The sequence below is a fragment of the Bombus huntii genome, chromosome 9 (genome assembly GCF_024542735.1).
Source record: "Bombus huntii isolate Logan2020A chromosome 9, iyBomHunt1.1, whole genome shotgun sequence".
In the NCBI taxonomy this organism is placed as follows: domain Eukaryota; kingdom Metazoa; phylum Arthropoda; class Insecta; order Hymenoptera; family Apidae; genus Bombus; species Bombus huntii.
Window position 1 is genome coordinate 15,069,374 of NC_066246.1, and position 19,600 is coordinate 15,088,973.

The window sequence follows — 19,600 nt, forward strand, 5'->3', positions numbered from 1 at the left end:
CGGATCTCACTGTAGATCGTTGTCTCGATGGAAAAATTAAAAAAAAAATTTTATTCTATATTCTCGACTTTTATAATTTAAAAAACACTAAATATCACAATTGCTTGAAATGAACGAGCTAGCGTGGATATGAATCGATAGAGACAAATATAAAAAGATGGGTCAATAAATAGGTCAGGAGAGAGCTAAATAGATTACGCAGAAAATAAGAACGTCATTTATCACGAAACTAAGTCTGTTTCTTGACAAAAACAGCGAGATCAATACAATACTAAATATATAATACACTAGTAAAATTACTATTTAAAGACTCCATTTATCAATGTATATATAGTAATATATATGTATATCTTAAATATAGTAATCTTCAATCTAAAAATATAGTGATGGTAATAGGTCTATTACCGCCTGCCATATAGCTTTTAGTGTCAACTACAATTTACATTTTTACAGTTACATCAATAATACTTGCATACTGCGACTTAATATGTAATCTAAAGTTACTTAAACTACTTAAGTCGTAACTTAAATTTTAATTTTCCGTACTTAATATTTTCTTTTGTATTACAGGCTGAGTCCGAAGTAGCCGCTCTGAATCGTCGTATCCAATTGTTGGAGGAGGACCTCGAGAGATCGGAGGAACGCCTCGCAACGGCCACTGCTAAATTGGCAGAGGCGTCGCAAGCTGCGGATGAGAGCGAACGGTAAAGGAACTGCACATTTTTATCTTCATGTTTTCCTGTAATGAACAGAGCACCGGACGACCACGTAAATCTTATAAATATCCGTCGACGAACAGATATTTATAATGGAGCCGTTCAGTATAGTGGCATTCATGTTTTACTCAATGGGTAGATAACAAACCCCTTCCCGTTTGATTGATCGATTCAATGAAAGTTCGATTCATACACTTTCTTCGCCTCCTCGCAAGGTTCATGTTAATAAAGTTGTCAGAGATTGTAATTGTTTATTATTAGCAATTGTATATATATTAAAAAGGAAAATCGTATGATCGAGGTGTCGAGTTATTAAAGATGATAATTCTGATAGGCTTGTTGTCTGCCCTATGGGACGATAGGAGATTAAGTTACAGATAATAATTTGAAGTAACTTATGCTCTTATTGAAGACACGGCGAGGATATTGTAAAGAAAATTAATTCTACTTACTATAGTGGAGGTTATTGAATTATGCGAATGCTTTAATTATAAATTCTTTGAGATAATAAAAATCGATAAAATAGTACCTGTACGTTGCTCATAATAATTAGAAGATTATATCTGTGATAAATGAACTTTTATCAGAGTATAATACAATTTCAAAATTCTTGTCGTTGAATATATCAAGTCACAAGAAAATAATTAAACAGACGAATGCTAATGCATTTTTAGTAGATCTTTCGCCTTTACAATAACTTCAAACGTCGATATTAACCCTTCGATTACGAGCCATCCATTGATGGAACGAGATACAAATGATATTTTATATTGATATAAATACAGAAAAAATTAAAATATTTATTTTATTAAAAGAAATAATGATAACACACGGTGGGCATTATCGTCGAGCTTTTATAGCAACCCATAACAGTCAAAGGGTTAACATTTCCAAAATACAAGACGGTCGTTCGATGCTCCAAAAAGAATCAGAACTAACGCCGTACGTTCAACAAAATCGAGTGGGAAGAGCGAGTATCCTGAAACAAACTTACATATTTTCCCATTTATAAATAATCGTACAATGTTGCACTGTAATGTTTCGCGGTTAATACCGCACTCAATATAGACCTAGTTATATTTATATGACAATCGAGCCTAAGCACAGACGCAATTACACAGAGCAAATTCAAGGCTGCTGGTGAACTAGTAATTACTGTGATTTTATGGAGCGTGCATTTTCATTATACATTTATTATGCGTAAAGTGCCTGCTTAATTATCGATAGATCCATTCCAGAAAGTGATGCAATTATTACGCGAGCATTAAATTCCATCGTCGTTTGATCAGCTAACGACGAAAAAAACGATAGAATCTTTTTCTGGCAAATGAACCTGACCAGTCGATTGGTTTAATCTAATCGATCACTCGCCCTTCCTCTTGATTTTCGATCGATATCCCGGCATTATTTACCGCTAGGACTAACTTTTCGACGTTGAAAGAACTCGCAGATAATTATTTTGTCAGAATTTTCCGCTCTCGATCGATTGAAATACCGATTCTTGTTTGCGTCGATAAGAATTATCAATTTATCAGAACCGTGACTTTGAACATCTAGAGCGAGAGTTACCTCTGTTCTGTATAGATTAATTTAGATTCAAAAACGGCTAGGAAATTTGCGGATAAACGATATCATTGGCGATTATAACGCTATTGACGATACTGGATGACATGTTTGAGGTTTGTTATCGCGGAAAAAGAAATTGATAACTAGCCGACACATAATTCACGATATTTTATCGTTGTTTCGTATGTATTCGATTAAGCTTTTTATGCTACTACATTATCTAAAAAAATGTTGCAGATTAGAAAGTCTCTTGTAAAGAGAATTTCAAGAAAGTTATTGAAGATTCTTCTTTATTAGAAATTTTACCGTTTTTATAAATCAAATTTCTCGAAACATGAAATCCATGATGAATATTTGATGAGTTAGACCGGCCATAATTATCGTTTTAAATCGTATAATGTTGTATAATATGATCATATAAAATAATCATTAGTGGAACATCAATATTTTTATCCAGAATTTAAAAAAGCGAATGTTAATTCACGCGCGATTCTATATGCTATAATAATCGAAGAATATTTTATTCATAACCGCGAGAATCCTGTTTTCGTGTGTCGATGATCTTTCTTTCAACGGCGATCAAACCGGTGCTAAAAATCGAATGATAATCGATCACTAGGATACGCAAGGCACTCGAAAACCGTACCAATATGGAAGATGACCGAGTATCCCTGTTGGAGCAACAGCTAGCACAGGCTAAACTGATCGCCGAGGAGGCGGATAAAAAATACGAGGAGGTGGGTCACGAACCAGCGAACGAAAAAACAATTTTTTCGCGACGATCTTACGGAAGCCAATCTGTATTCATCTTGACGAACCACTTTACCATTTTAGAAACAAATTTCTTTTCGACATATTTTATATCGATGAATTTTCTTATTCGATAAAAAATATCATTGTCTTCGCCACTATATTTTCAATTGATATTTTAAATTGCACTTTAGTATTGTGTTACAGTACAACATTTAATTCCCAAAAATTGAATAATATAATGTCGATAATTTGTAACTCACAAAGTCTCATTGACGTTAACTATATTTCGTAGATTGAAAAATTTTGAGACTGTTTTATCAGTAGGAACCTGCCACAATTAGTTGGCTTGAATATCCTTTTAAATTTTTACTCTAATTCGCATTAGTCAAGTCGCTTGATCTCAATTTATTGGAATTTAAGTAATCCGTCTAATCTGAACGAGCCTTAAACTTCGAAACATTTCTTATTTATATCGTGAATTAAGTAGATTATGGAAATATTATATCATCCTCTAAGAAGAAAAAAGTGGCGTAGAATTATATAGCTGGAGAGGATTCAGGTTTGTCAAGATCAAGTACCAATTTGCTCCCGCAGGTATATCTTTCCAAGAATTTTAGCAGATAGTTGGAGAGCAGTGCTGTGCCTGATCATCGTGGAACCTTCGTTACAACGAACGAGGCAACGACCGATAATTTAAAAACTTCTCCTTCCAGCGATCTTTTCTTTCTTAATGTATGTTAATCGCCGTTCTTTGTGATAATTATTAAAGAGCCCGCAAGATTCTCGAGAATCGCAGCTTGGCCGATGAAGAGCGTATGGACGCCCTCGAAAATCAGCTGAAGGAGGCCAGGTTCCTCGCTGAAGAAGCTGACAAGAAATACGATGAGGTTCGCGAGCCCACGACTGACAAGCGTGATGGCTGCAGTGACAATGATCATGATAAAAATAATGATGATGATGATGATGATGATGATGATGATGATGATGATGATGATGATGGTTCCTAGTTTATAGTCGAGATAATAGTGCCTAACCCCATAACTCTCTGTTTTCTCTCTGTGTGCTCGAAATTACCGTGGCTCGGTATAATACGAAAAAAAGAAACGAAAATCTACTCACATTTCGATCGATCGAAAGTAAACGCGTTAATATTATACTCGAGAATATTTCAATTGAATAATTCAAAGAATTTCGATTCTTCTTCAACCGATCGTCCGAATCGTTCGTGAAAATTATTTCGAATAAAATCTCGTTTCTGGTAAAAATTCAAAAATATTTCTAACGAAACAGTGATTAAATGAAAAAAGAAAAAGAAAAAAGAAAGAAAGAATGGAAGGAGGAACGAAAGGTATTGATCGTCTGTGATTTCGTCGAGTGAGATAACGACTGATCGATCAACTGGTAAGAAGTGCAGTGTTTCAGTAAAATAATTCTTATTTTGGGAATATTTAAAAAAAAAAAGGAAAAAAATGATGGATAAGTGATACACGTATATGAATAATGTCAGTGTCACGTGTTTTGAGCGCGACTTAAATGTTAAAAACCGCTGTATATCTGTGATTTCCAAGTGTTTGTTGGAGCAAACAAAAGGGGCGGGGGGGAGAGAACAAGCAAACAATGTTTCAAGTGCCAATTTCGTAGAAAAAAAAAAGAAAAATAAAAGTCTACTTTGCATATAAAAATTATCGCGCAAAATCGTTTTTCAACGTACATTCGGTGAATATCGTAAGTTCGCGTGTTCGGTTTGTCTGATCGGAAACTGGCTTCGTTAAAATATGGTTAACGCGTTCTGTGTTGTGATAAAAACGAGACTATGTGGCTCTCGGTCAGCTGCGCGATTAAAATGGTGCTGCTTTTGTCCAAAGACTCCCTCTTTTTGCTTTTCTGGAATTCGGAACGTAGCTCAGAAATATTGCAAACATCCGTCTGTTATGGTAGGTTGTGTCACATGACGACGTCGAAGTTACAAAGATTACAAAATAATTACTTACTTTGATATTATAATATTACACAGTTCAAGAAACATAAAATTCATTTTATTCGATTCTTCCTTCTCAGCAGATGTAACTAGTATGCAGAAATTAGAAATTCAAAATAACGGGGCATCAGAATTAATTGGTTCGTGGTCGTTGCACATCTATAGAATTTGATATGCAATTTCTTTTCTAAATTCGATTATTTTCATATTACTCAACCGTGTTTTATACTTTGAATAAAATTGCGGCTCGATATATTCAAACGACTGTCTTGCAAAATAAAATTACGAAAAATTAATTCACCAAACTTTCCTGGCACGCTAGAGAACGTGAAATATTAGGAAAACGCTGTTCGATGAGCACAAACGAATCTTTGCTGCATCGAACGTACATCAACACATCCGGCAAACGATTAAAAAAAGAAAGTTCCATTACATCGTCAGATTCATCGAATATCTTGATTTATTGCTTGTTATTGCTCAAATGCACAGTGTCTTGCGCAAGTATTGATAAAAGTTTCACAGAAAACTACATTATTGATGACTCCTCTAGTGTTTGACAAAATTGATTTAATCCTAAAACTCATCGTTGTAACTTCAACGCGTCTGTATCCTCTCCCAATAACAAAATCGAACTCATCATTTATTATCTTCTTAGAGCGTCATTGTATTAACAAACATCGAAACTAGACAAATTGTACAATGTTTCTTAATGTTTGCAGTGATACCGAATCAAATTTCCGAGATTCTATTAGAATCTCGATTTGCTTGTCTGTCTAACGATCTAACAGCATAACAGTTGTTGCAGAAAATCAACGGAAGCGAGCCTTAACCGAGTGTGATATTACTTTCTGTGTTTTAACCCTATGCAATAATCGCTTATCATTGAACCCTCTGTATCTTGGACTTGCGAACGTTACATAAACCTCCCGCCAAATGACAAATTTTGGTCAGTTACGTCATCCAGATAACGTAGGTTTTATTGGTTCTAAAAAAACATTCCGAAATTTTGCGAATTGTAATTCTTGCTCCAATATTTAGCTATTAGATATCTAATCCAATTCCACTTAATGATCATTTCATGTCATGAACGTATCATCTTGATCAACTTCGTTTTTAAACAGTTTTCATTGTCGTTTGATATGTAAAAACAATGTGGGAAAAATGTAGAGTTTGCATTTGTTGATTTATATTTTCTAAATATTCAAAACGGTAAAAAATGCATATTCAACCTCGAAAGTAAATATTAAAACATATGGAAGATATTTTGAATATGCAATATAAGAAAAATATTTTGACGTGGTGTTGATTAACAATGTATCAAATTTTGAAATTAATCTTTTATAAAATATGCGGCTTCTTATGTTTTCTTCTAAATTTCTATATTTTATATCGAGTACAAAATTATTGGCCAAAATGAAACATCTACAGACGATAATATATTGTTTTTTATTTTTATATTTCTGCATCGAGTAGAGAATTATTGATCGAAATGAAAGATCCACGGACGATGATTGTCACGTGGAGAGGCAGTTGTACGAGGGGTTGCGTCACGTTCGCATAAAAGATGTTGGTTGCATGCATAGAACGAAAGGTCTACGTAGACAAACGAAAGGGACATTCCAGAGAGCTCGCTGTGAACAGCTTTATTCCGTGGTTTATGCTGGGGGACGACGTGAATTCTCTTTCGTTTTCCACGACGATCTCGTTGTTACTGCGTAGTATACGAGTATTTCTATCCATTCGTGCCAATCTCTAGGAACGAAGTGGAGAAAACGTCTTCTCTCGCTTCGTTTCTTATCTCCTCTTTACGAGATGCGTTCTACAGAATTGAAAGAGCTGTTCGTTAAAGATTATTCGAACGCGTACACTTATTCGACTCGTGTCGGTCCGAGCCACGAATACGGTATATCTGGAGTTTTATTTAAAATTCCAACCTCTCCGTGGCTCGTTGTCGCCAAGTTAAACGCGTTTAAATTATTCGTTCCTCGTCTAGCGAACGAAACAGTTCGAGCAGAAAAGCACGTTTCACGGTTAGTGTTTCACTGGTTCAATATTTGCGATTTCATGACGAGTGGGATTTTGCGCGGAGCAACGCGGAATACTATTAACCCCTTAACCAAGCGCGACGAGTTAGCTCGAATAAGTGGGCGAATATTTGTGAACGAATAATCAGATGATTAAGTGGTTCCGTCTTCTGGCTCTTTCCGACCCGTTCCACTTGGTCAAGAATACGCGATCTGCATCTTGTTTTGCAAAGAAGCGTCTAGGAAATGTATCGAATTGTTGGAAATGTTGAAAACAAGGACATCTTGCTGGTGATGGGACGACAATGGAAATTTTTTAATTAGAATTACTTTTTCTCGATTGAGTGGAAAGTGAAGGATGGAGGTGTTGGAGAGATTTGGAAGTTTGGTAGCTTTTTTTAAATGGAGGTAAAGGAAATTTCATTTTATAGTATCTTGTAGCTTGGAAGATATAAATACGTCCATGTATTAATATTTTTTTTACTTTTAGTTTACTTGCTTGTCTTATCTCTGCATCATTATACTGCCACCGAGCAATTTAGTGATTATCAGATTTTAGATATAAGAAACTGTAATCAGTTGACATGGTTCTCCTTGAAAGAAAATAAGATTCTATTAGAATGCTTCTGGAAAAATTAGTGTTGCTTTCTATTCGAAAAGCAACATAGATACATGTACAATTTATTTCTATTACACCATTTTCACTATAATTATTTACCGAGCTGTTCAAGTATTATAACACACTATCACTAATACTTTAATGATAGTAATTGCAATAGAGCGAATAAAATAGGCATTTTTATAAAAAAAATTCTCTACAAGGATTCCACAATATCGCATAGAAAATGTTTTTGGAAAAATTAGTATTGCTTTCCATTCGAAAAGCAACATAGTTACATGTACAATTTATTTCTATTACACCATTCTCACTATAATTATCTACCGAGCTGTTCAAGTATTATAACACACTATCACTAATTCTTTAATGATAGTAATTGCAATAGAGCGAATAAAAGAGGCATTTTTATAAAAAAAATTCTCTACAAGGATTCCACAATATCGCATAGAAAATGTTTTTGGAAAAATTAGTATTGCTTTCTATTGGAAAAGCAACATAGTTACATGTACAATTTATTTCTATTACACCATTCTCACTATAATTATCTACCGAGCTGTTCAAGTATTATAACACACTATCACTAATTCTTTAATGATAGTAATTGCAATAGAGCGAATAAAAGAGGCATTTTTATAAAAAAAATTCTCTACAAGGATTCCACAATATCGCATAGAAAATGTTTTTGGAAAAATTAGTATTGCTTTCTATTGGAAAAGCAACATAGTTACATGTACAATTTATTTCTATTACACCATTCTCACTATAATTATCTACCGAGCTGTTCAAGTACTATAACACACTATTACTAATCCTTTAATGATAGTAATTGCAATAGAACGAATAAAAGAGGCATTTTTATAAAAAATTCTCTACAAGGATTCCGCAATATCGCATAGAAAATGTTTTTGGAGAAATTAGTATTGCTTTCAATTGGAAAAGCAACATAGTTACATGTACAATTTATTTCTATTACACCATTCTCACTATAATTATCTACCGAGCTGTTCAAGTATTATAATACACTATCACTAATTCTTTAATGATAGTAATTGCAGTAGAGCGAATAAAAGAGGCATTTTTATAAAAAAATTCTCTACAAGGATTCCGCAATATCGCATAGAAAATGTTTTTGGAAAAATTAGTGTTGCTTTCTATTGGAAAAGCAACATAGTTACATGTACAATTTATTTCTATTACACCATTCTCACTATAATTATCTACCGAGCTGTTCAAGTATTATAATACACTATCACTAATTCTTTAATGATAGTAATTGCAATAGAGCGAATAAAATAGGCATTTTTATAAAAAAAATTCTCTACAAGGATTCCGCAATATCGCATAGAAAATCTGATACAAAATGCACGCCAAGAAGCTACCATCACTTCCCCTCCACATCTAACAACTTCAAACAAAATTTTCGTACTCCAATAAATCTCTGAAAGCAGTCAGTTAACACTAATCACCGACTCGTTACAACCAAACGCTGTTCCACGTTTCCGACGAGCCATTTACTTTAGAAATTCGCCACGTTCAAGGTAGAGTTAGAAAAACGAATGGAGGGGACACTAGACTGAGTGGAGTCGATGGAAGCAACCAGACGCAAAAGGAGTGTCAGTCTCTTTCAGTTCGTAGAGCGACATCGAGTCGGTCAGAATCACGGTGATCTCGATGATGGGGCGATAATGGCGGCAAGATCGAGGCGCGAGAGCGTCGATCTTGGCCCAGATGCCTGGTCGAGACACGAGACAGGGACCGGCGAAACGGAAAGAGAAAAAGAGCGAGCTAAGGAACTGCTGGAGAGAGACAAAAACGGAACATAAAGAGAAACCGTGTGTATGTGTCGTTTATACAGGTCGCCCGTAAATTGGCCATGGTTGAGGCCGATCTAGAACGTGCTGAGGAACGTGCCGAGGCCGGAGAGTCGTAAGCATCCGTTTCTCAAAAAATCAAAACACTCACACCCACCATATTTTTCTTTTCTTGCCATTAACAATGCCTTTTTTCGAATTTCAAGCGTGCGCCAAAAACCGCCAGTTTCTTATACCCCATTTTTCCCCCCTGTTTTTCGCTACACTTTCTCATGTGTGCATGTCCACGAGGATGTACACCTGCCACATATGTATACGTACACACAGAGGCACGATTAAAGACGTTTGATGACACGTGATCACGTGTGCAACTGTCTTAACACAGATGTTTCCTAATGTGTTCGTTTGATTGGTTTTCTTTTTGAGTTTTCTCCCAATGAAAATTCATATAGTTGTTGGTTCGGAACCAAACAGGTTCCGTGCAGTTGCGATCGATCACGATTTGTGTCGCGGATCGATCGTGTATGTCGATTGAATCGTGTTACTTTTAAAAGAGAAATCTGAGTCTGTAGACTCACTTTTATGTGAGGAGGGAGAGAACTTGCGTAAGAAAAATTGCAATTGCAAAACAATATTTACAATGTGTAGTGTAATAGCGATTGTGACTGAGATTCCTCTTCAAATTCTTGTATCCAAGAAAATCGGAATCAAAAAGTACTTAATACGACAAGGCAACTTGTGTATTTCTTTTTCTATATTTTATATTTTATAAAATACTTTGTTTTAATACTGTAATTCCTGAATGCACTATATATTTTATGAAATTCGTTTTGATTCCATTTTTTTTTTTTTTTTTTTTTTTTTTGGATAAAAATATATTTCTATAAGAGCGTTTCACTAAGATTCGAGTCACAAATCGAGCAGCAGACCGGTGAAGCAATGGGAAACAAGGAGAAGCAGACTGGAAGCTGACTGTCCGCATGCATTTGCGATATAACTTTTGTTTTCTGTATTTTACTGGAATTTTTTTTCTTTTTGTTTCTGTTCATATTTTTTTTATCATCCTTGCTTTTTCGCATGACAAGTGTGGCTGTTGATCACAGGTTGCCAGAAAACTAGTCATGATGGAGCAGGATCTTGAGCGCGCCGAGGAAAAGGCAGAACTTTCGGAAGGGTAGGTGGTTCAGTTTGTGCATGTGCCACTGTTCTCTACATTCTTTTTAATTTTTCAACGTTCATGAACAATTTCCTTCCGCTTGTCTGACAAGAACGAACGCTGGTCGATGACAAATCAGTATAAAATTATAGTCGGTGATATTATTGAAAAAAGAATTTCTATATAATACTGTTGCAAAAAGTTCCATATAAATTTTGAAACACCCTGTATAATATTTTTGATACTTAATATTTAAAATCGGGTATCTTAAATTCCTTTCATGAAAAAATTTTAAGAAGATCATATTTTGAATAAAAATTAAATGAAAAAATTACTGAAAAAAACACCCTGTATAATATTTTTGATACTTAATATTTAAAATCGGGTATCTTAAATTTCTTTCATGAAAAAATTTTAAGAAGATCATATTTTGAATAAAAATTAAATGAAAAAATTACTGAAAAAAACACCCTGTATAATATTTTTGATACTTAATATTTAAAATCGGGTATCTTAAATTCCTTTCATGAAAAAATTTTAAGAAATCATATTTTGAATAAAAATTAAATGAAAAAATTAGTAAAAAGAAACACCCTGTATAATATTTTTGATACTTAATATTTAAAATCGGGTATCTTAAATTTCTTTCATGAAAAAATTTTAAGAAGATCATATTTTGAATAAAAATTAAATGAAAAAATTACTGAAAAAAAATTAAAAATTAAATGAAATTAAAAAATTACTTGCTTAAGAAAATATTCTGAATTCTCTGTTGAAAACAATTCAGTCATCCTCAAAATTAAAACACAAAGACCAGCGACCAGTTCTCTTCCGCATACTTAAAGAAACACACTCACAGGTAGGAATTCGTATTTACGACCTGGATTTGTTGTAAATGATTTTTTCATTTTACAGGAAGATCGTCGAGCTTGAAGAAGAGCTGCGCGTAGTTGGCAACAACCTGAAATCCCTCGAGGTTTCCGAAGAGAAGGTAAGTACTATTGACAACAAATATATATATATATATATATATATATATCTATATATATAATCTCGAATATACATACATATACAATCTGTTTCACTTTCTCTTTCTTTCAAATTCACTGCACGTTCGCGCCGCGACCAATTTGTGTCAATTCTACGTCTTATAAACGTTTCTCATATACAAATGAAACATTTTCTGTATCTTTGCATACCTTGTAAATTTATATAAATTTGTATACCTTTAAAGTATACAAAATTAATATTAAACTATACAAAATTAAAATTAATATTATAATTAAAGTATAGAAAATAAAATTACTATCTTTTCTGTGAATACATAAATATCCGACAGTCTAATTATAAATATTGATAGATTTATTTATATAGTAGGCTTCTTCTCTTTTTCATTTTCGGAGCAATTTCACCTCTGAAAATAATAGAAGAAATAATTTTCATGCCATAAAATATCACTATAGCGATATCAGAGGAGAACAAAGAGTTCAGTTTATTAATAATCCAATTATAATCGAAAGATCAGATTTCAACGATTTGCCTCATAACGACGCGTTCATTTAACACTCGGGTTCTCGTTTTCCTTCGCGCGCATCAAAACCCTGGCTTCTCGAGGGACATACACACTGCGAAAGTTATCACGGGACAAAAGAATCGCTGTAAGAAAAACGGTAACACCATGTAAGAGAAATATCGCAAGATTTTCCACGGTAACGTGAGATGAATACACAGGTTCGCAGAGGTTTTAATGCACCGCGTTCGTCCACAAAACGTGTATGATAAACGCGATAGAAAATAACGCGAGAGATAAAAAAAATCGAACAGGCGGCATAGAATTAAAAAAGGAAAAAAGAGAAGACGCGTGGATGGATCGAGAAAAGTAAATTTCCATATTAAGATGCATAATGTTCACGTTACTGTACCATAGGCCAACCAGCGTGAAGAGGAGTACAAGAACCAAATTAAGACTCTTACCTCTCGCCTGAAGGAGGTACAAATCATTTTAGAGAGTGTTTTGCATCTGATTCTTGTTTTTTTTTTTAGCAGAGTGTGATTTGTCGTCGCGAGTTTTCCGCCGTTTCTACTAAAACATTAACTCGTTCACCCTTTTCTCTCTCCTCATTTACGCTACTTTCTTTCTATAACCTTAGCCGTCATTTTTCATCTTTCTTCTTCTCGTTTTGTTTTACTTCACACATTTTTTTTCTCTCTCTCTCTTTTAGTTTTGTAAAGCTAACTTGAGATCGTTTTTTTTTCTCTTTTTGTTTGCGCTTGTCTAAAAATAGGCGACGCAAAGAGAGGAGACTTTCGTGGGCCAGGTGAAGATTCTGGATAGTCAATTAAAAGAGGTAAGTGAGAATCGAAACGAAAGTGGAATCCTTCATTGCAGAATTTGAAATATTATCATTTTTTGTAAAAAAAAAAAAAGAAATTTTTAGAGACTCTTATATCTATTATTTTGGTTTCGTTGTACAAGCACTAGAATTAGCTGAATTAGCAGAATTTTATTTAGGTTTGTACATACTGTAGTATCCTGTTGCTTCTTTCCATTAGATGCTCGTTCTTTTTGTACACATTCCCCTTTTATTTTGCACACCTTTCATTAATCCAGTTCAGGTACTGATATCTCACATATTACGCATAAGTACAAGCGAAAAGAACAACCATAAAAGATGTATATCGATTGCTCAATTCCTGATAAGCAACGAATGAGGTACGAATGTTTGGGTGTTGAGTCATCAGTAAAAAAAAAAATAGAATTTTTTTAATTAACAAAAAACAATGTGTGCATTTAACTAACAGTTTTTCGTTATATTGTTTTCATTGGAAGTAAAAATAAAGCATGGAGTGCAATTGTACTAATAAGAAAATATGGTAGAAAAAAGAAATCCGTCGATTTTAAAAGGATATTTTATTTTAATAATATTTCATGTATATAATGATATTAGTAAATATCGATATTTAATTATTAATTATTATACTCGATATAATTTAATTATTATACTCGACATTGCATTTTAGTTTGACGAATTTAAATGGGTGCATAATATACGTATGCGTAATACTCTGTAAATTATTAGCATTGACGCATGCATAGAATTTAGTTTCCTATGTAAAAATTTTAAAATCGACGACAAATCACATGAATGTGACAAAGTACAAATACTGATCTATTCTTCTCGTTTCTGTAGGCTGAAGCTCGTGCCGAGTTCGCAGAAAGATCCGTGCAGAAATTGCAGAAGGAGGTCGACAGGCTCGAAGGTGCGTATCTCGTCCAACCATTTTTCATTTCCGTTTCTCTCGTGTCATCGTTCGAAATTTTCGTTTTCGAGACATTTTACTTTCTCGAACGGTCATTACGAACCTTCTTTCCAACTCTACTACGAATAGCAACCATTTTGTTGTTTCTTTGGTACTTTAGTCTAATTTAGCATTAGAAATTATGTTCTTAGTTAGAGTAAGAAAGAGAGAGAGAACTACGAATCGAACGTTAAAAACAAGTCGAAGGGAGCAGAATATGAACAGTAAGATTGCATTCAGTTACAGTTGCGATAACCTGTTAGGGATCTATTAACGAAACCATAACATCGCTTCTTTCCAAATTCACCAAGCTCCTCGAGTTTGTTTGAGTGCATCCAATGATTAATAGAACCGCAGACGACAGTCAGTTGGAGTACTAGATTTATGGAAAAATTCCACTTTCTTATGTTCAACGATTGGGGTTAGGTTAAAATCTGATTATAAATTACTCCACGTTTTCTTTCCTACAAATTATTTTTACGATTTTTACTATTGAATAACGAATAACTTATGTAATATTATGTAATGATCCATTAAGAATATATACACTGTTGGTCATAAAGATTAGGACACCCATTTACATTTATTGGTCACTTTATTTAATCTTTCACGATACAAGATACGATATGATGCGAATGAAATAACAGATTTATAATAAAATAAATAACGAATGAAGTAAAATAGTGGAAGAATAATAAAATCGCTAAAAGCCAGTGAAAAGAATTCAGTTTCTTTTTACGTATCTCCACGTGTCCTAATACGTGTATCTGATAGTGTATTTTTATTTTTTTACTACTTTTTTCTTCATTCGCTTCTTCTTCCATCTACGAAACAATCATGCCTGTCGTTTGCTGTACAACCTATTTCACGTATTTGCCGATTTTAATGCTAACTGCGACGACGACTTAAAACCCAAAAAAAGCGATGACATAATCGTCATATGTCGCGTCGTCTCGTGTGACGTGTGTACATAGTTGCTCGATGATTACGACGTGTTTCATTCCTCTAACCACTGCAACCCCCGAGAGGGCATATCCGCGATCAATGAGAAAGTTGTGCGCGCTCGTCTGTGCCTTCTATGTGCGTGTGCAACCTCCCTCTAACCGGTGATCTTTACAGACGACCTTGCCGCCGAGAGAGAGAAAAACAAATTGCTCCAGGAAGAGATGGAGGCCACCCTGCATGACATCCAGAACATGTAGATCGTGTCTCGCGGCTGACAGAAACATGAGAGAAAAAAAAGTCGAGAAAAGATTTATATAAATAACAAAAACGTTGAGAATTTAAAAAGCATACGCAGATACTAGGGTACGATTCCTTCGGGATTAAAGGAACAAAACAGAGATAAAAGGAATGAAAAGTAAATACTGTAAACAGAATTCGAAAGGGGTGAGGGTCGCAGAACGAACGAACGAACGAACATCGAAAGCTTTTTTTGAGTTCGACGATATTTATCGAAATATCGTTGAGAAACAAAAAATACACGCTGTGCGACACGAGTGCTTTCGTAAACGTTTCGCAAAACGTTGAAAAACTTTTTTTTTTTTTCTTTTCTTCCTTCCTTTTCTCTTTTTCGTCGGAAAGAGAGGATATACTTTATACTTTGTATACTTCTGCTGCGCACGCTTTTCACTCGAACTATCGTTTCTTCATCCTTTTCGTAGGAAAGGATAGAACGATGGTTCGAGTAAAATGTATAATGTATAAAAAAAGAAAGGTAGGGTATGCGGTTTATCAAAGGGGCTCGAAGATGAAAACTCCCTTTGTCTTCTGTGTTTCTTTTCTTCTTTTTCTTTGAAATTTTGTCGTTTGTTGTCCAAAACATATCTTTCACGACTATCATTTTTTTTTTCTTTTCTTCTCTGGTAATGCTTGCTTTTAATTGGATTGTCGATCAGTATGATTAATTTCAATACCATTGAGTGTCTTTTAATTCCTTACGAGGCGAGTACTGTAAAAGAGAATCGTGAGCGAAGACATAGGAAACAGAGTAAAAAGGGCAACCGATCAAAGCGTGTACGTCAAGGAAGAATTTTCTATCGAGTTTGTCAAGTATTTTCCACCTGTTACGTCCTATCACGTATCGTGGCTTCCGAACGTTCGCGAGATTTATACCATTCTACTTTTTGAATTAATATATTTTGCTGAAAATTCTACTCTTCTGTATTTTAATTATTATCTTTGTGTACGTGAGTTAGTTATACAGCTTTTATATAAACAGTATTAAATTGAATAATTAATGGCTTAGACTCCTCAATTTGTTAATTAATGCACATTTCAATGACAATCATAAAAAGTTCCAATAAACATATTGGGACGACCTTAACAAAAATATTTGACAAACTCGACCACATAAGTAAATTTTTCCTCGACGTAGGACTACTGTATGAATTGGCAGCAAAAGGGCGAACATGACCATTGTTCGTTGCTTTTCGTCGTTAACGTTTTATAATTCCTTGGGGCTCAGCATGAAAAAGGAACGTCCTTGGCCTTCTTCCACTGCTCGTTCGTTCACTGATGATAAATCTTAAATGCTTCTAAAAGACGCTCACTGCCAGCTAAGTGATACCTTCGAGGAACAAATCCAATATTAAGCTCGTATTTGCGCGTGGTCCAGCCAAAAAGATACTAGTATTAATCTCACTGGTTAAAGCTTAGAATTTAGCGAGGTGTATACGTCAGGAATAAGAGATATATAGAAAGAAACCGCAATATATGTTAAAAGTTTTTGTATATTTGTAGTTTAAATCGTATATTAATATACATGTATGATAATACAGGGCACTTCAGAATATATAGTCCAGTTCAAAGAGAAGGAGATTATTTATATATAATTATGCATGAAACGTGGAAAGGAAGTCTGTTGAAAATTTTTGAAGGACTTTTATTCTATGCTTTTTATTTGACTCTTTGTGATTCTGTGTTGAATTGTATTTTACATAATGTTAAAAAGTAAATAACAAATATGTTAAATTAAATAATTTGAAAATATTTCGGTTTTAATTTATATTGTTATTTGTATCATTATTCAATGTTGAAGTTTTAACTTTAAATTTAATAGGCAAATTTGTATTTTTATTTGATAGAAATATGTCAACATGGATACATATAAAAATGCATTCCAATTTTCTACATTTTTTAAAAGCATGTTAACTATAAACTATTTGATATTAAATGTCAAAAGCTATTTGAACCGCAGAGTGAATTTTTCAAACAGAATCTCCTTCTCTAATTTTCTACTACGTGTTCCCCAAGTACTCAATGTTTAATCACATAAAGATTATTCGACAAAATGTGATCTTGGAAACATCCTCACAGAAAAGGGTGAACTTGCAATCGCAATTAACGCAGCAATCATTAGAAATAGAAAGGTGAACGAGCAAAGTACGTTCGCAAAAATCCCGTGTCCTTCTAGTTCACGCTGAGCCACTCGACGTTTACCGATCGTGCCTGGATTAATCCTTTATTGTAATCATTCTCTGGCCAATAGAAAACGAAAAAGGAGAAGGAAAAAAGAGGAAAAGAAAGAATGAGAGAATTTCCATTTCATGGCGCGTAACTTCATCTTATGCGATTGTTCATCGCCGCAGTTAATCGATATCGTTAATTAATATCCACATCCGTATTAAGATCACCTAATTCGAAGGTGTGTCATAGTTAATTCCACGTGAAACATTCCTCCCTCTTTATCATCGTGAAGAAGAAACTGCCTGACCATCTTTTACGTATCTAATCCCCTGGGTGATTCTCGTTCATTGTAGCTTGTCGGATGTCGTGTCGAGATGAATTTAGAAAGTTTTCTCAACTTTGTAAAAGTATGAAGTATTAGGTAATCCCGTAAGCAATGCAGTTTCTTGAAAGTTGCATTTAAACTTAAGGATATGAATTGTCACTTGTCACGCTAAAAATGTGATAAACGAGGAATAGAAAATTCAATGGAAAGATGGCTAATAATTGAAAACGTTGCAGCAATAAGGAACTCTACCTCTTAATAGAGTTATGTAAACCAATAAAAATCAGCTCAAAATTAAATCACTGTAAACTTTTGAATAAACTGTTTCATCGTTGAATATACAAAGTCCTTCTATTGTAAGAAATAAGAAGAATATATCGGTAATTAATTGTTATGAACAAATAATAATTATTACTTTTCACTTGAAACAAAGATGCCGCATTTACTTACGGAATGACCATTTCGAAGAATAATTTGTGCAATAATGTTTTAGATTTGTTGTATAAATCGATGAATACGTTAGTATGCTAACTAAATCTTTTTAGATACAATACAATGTACATTTGGGTTTTTCAAAATCTCGGGAAGACATCCGAAGAAATTAATGCGCGTCCAGCGATCGAAAACGTCACGAGTTATTCTATAGAGAGAGAACGATAGTGAAAAAGAGAGAGAGTGCGTGTGAGAAAGAGTAAGAGAGATCATGCTCTTGCTCTCTAATTATGAAAATCGAAGAAAGCACAATAACGACGATTCCACGCGTCCTACCGTTAACGATAACGACATTTCTTTGTTATTCCCGTATTTTTTTTCTTTTTTTCGAGAAAATGCCAATAGAGTGAAAGAGCATGAGAGGGAGAGAAAGGTGGAATGAATGAGAAAGTGAGAATGAGTGCGACAGAGAAAATGCATAAAAAAGAAAACGCAAATACTTGAGTTCACACTTGAGAGTTTTAGTTTATTAATTTACTTAATATTAATAAAAAAAAACGAATGAAACGATAATAACACTAATATCATTGTAATGATTATTATATATATTGCTATTATTATAAAACTGTTTGTAATATATATTTTAATTTTGAAAAAACAGCGTGTCGTTTGTTTTTGTGCGTCTCTGTATGAGTGTTGATATTTTTTTTTTTTTTTTTTTTCTTTAATCTGATCTCCAACAAAGCGTTAATTCCCGATTTCTTAACAAAAATAAACAAATCTACTGACCATCAACTGTGTGTACAACGCGATATAACACACGACGCTGCCCGTTGTGTTAGCTGTGCGTAGTTGTTGCATGCCACAATACACAAAGGAGAACCAAAATGTGTCCATGGTACGTATCGAAAAAAATCGTGGTGAGTAAACTCGCTTGTTATTTTATTTGCTAGTCTTCGAATTTTTTAACTACAATCCCGTTGTCCAGCATGGCCCATCCCTTTCCTACGATAATCGTCAAACTTTCGACTGTTTATTCGGAGGACATCTCCGATCATAGTAAGTGTATTCGTAGTTTCTACAGACATATGTGTACATAGTATAAAGGTCTTTCTCGAGTCGAAGTCACGATGATTCAGAGAAACATAATATGTAGTGATGTAACCACTGCTTTTCTCTGGACCGTCGAAGTTCTCTTAAATGAAGACCGCGGCCTTGAGGAAAGATTTTTATGACGCCATATTTGTTTCCTTCGAATCGATGCCATCTTAATTAGGCTCTCGTATTTTTAGGAATATATAGAATATAGAATACTTAATCTTTTTTTTTCAATAACTTTTAACAATTTCGTACTCCCTTAGAAAAAATGTAGAATTATAGAAAATAGCCTCTCTCATTGTCGCTTAAGGAACATGTATAGTATAGATTCTGCGTTTCCAACCTATGAGTCGCGATCCCGAAAGATTGTAAAGTGTTTGCTGGCGAGTCACTAGTCAATTTCAATTGAACATT

General features: G+C 34.1%; 1 protein-coding gene across 28 annotated transcripts in view; it reads left to right on the plus strand.

Moving 5' to 3' along the window:
* The window catches only part of LOC126869808 (tropomyosin Per a 7.0102), a 40,300-nt gene that overhangs the window by 15,739 nt on the left and 4,961 nt on the right, over positions 1–19,600 (plus strand). For 10 of the 28 annotated variants that reach the window (XM_050626845.1, XM_050626844.1, XM_050626837.1 and 7 more), the window contains 6 exons: positions 571–704; positions 3,805–3,922; positions 9,512–9,582; positions 11,539–11,614; positions 12,551–12,613; positions 13,815–13,884. In XM_050626845.1, coding sequence (XP_050482802.1) covers positions 571–704; positions 3,805–3,922; positions 9,512–9,582; positions 11,539–11,614; positions 12,551–12,613; positions 13,815–13,884 — 532 coding nt within the window. Of the gene's footprint in view, positions 1–570; positions 705–2,901; positions 3,020–3,804; positions 3,923–9,511; positions 9,583–10,570; positions 10,642–11,538; positions 11,615–12,550; positions 12,614–12,908; positions 12,972–13,814; positions 13,885–15,042; positions 18,749–19,600 lie in introns of those variants that run through there. The other 18 variants (XM_050626846.1, XM_050626834.1, XM_050626850.1 and 15 more) reach the window with 9 other exon arrangements.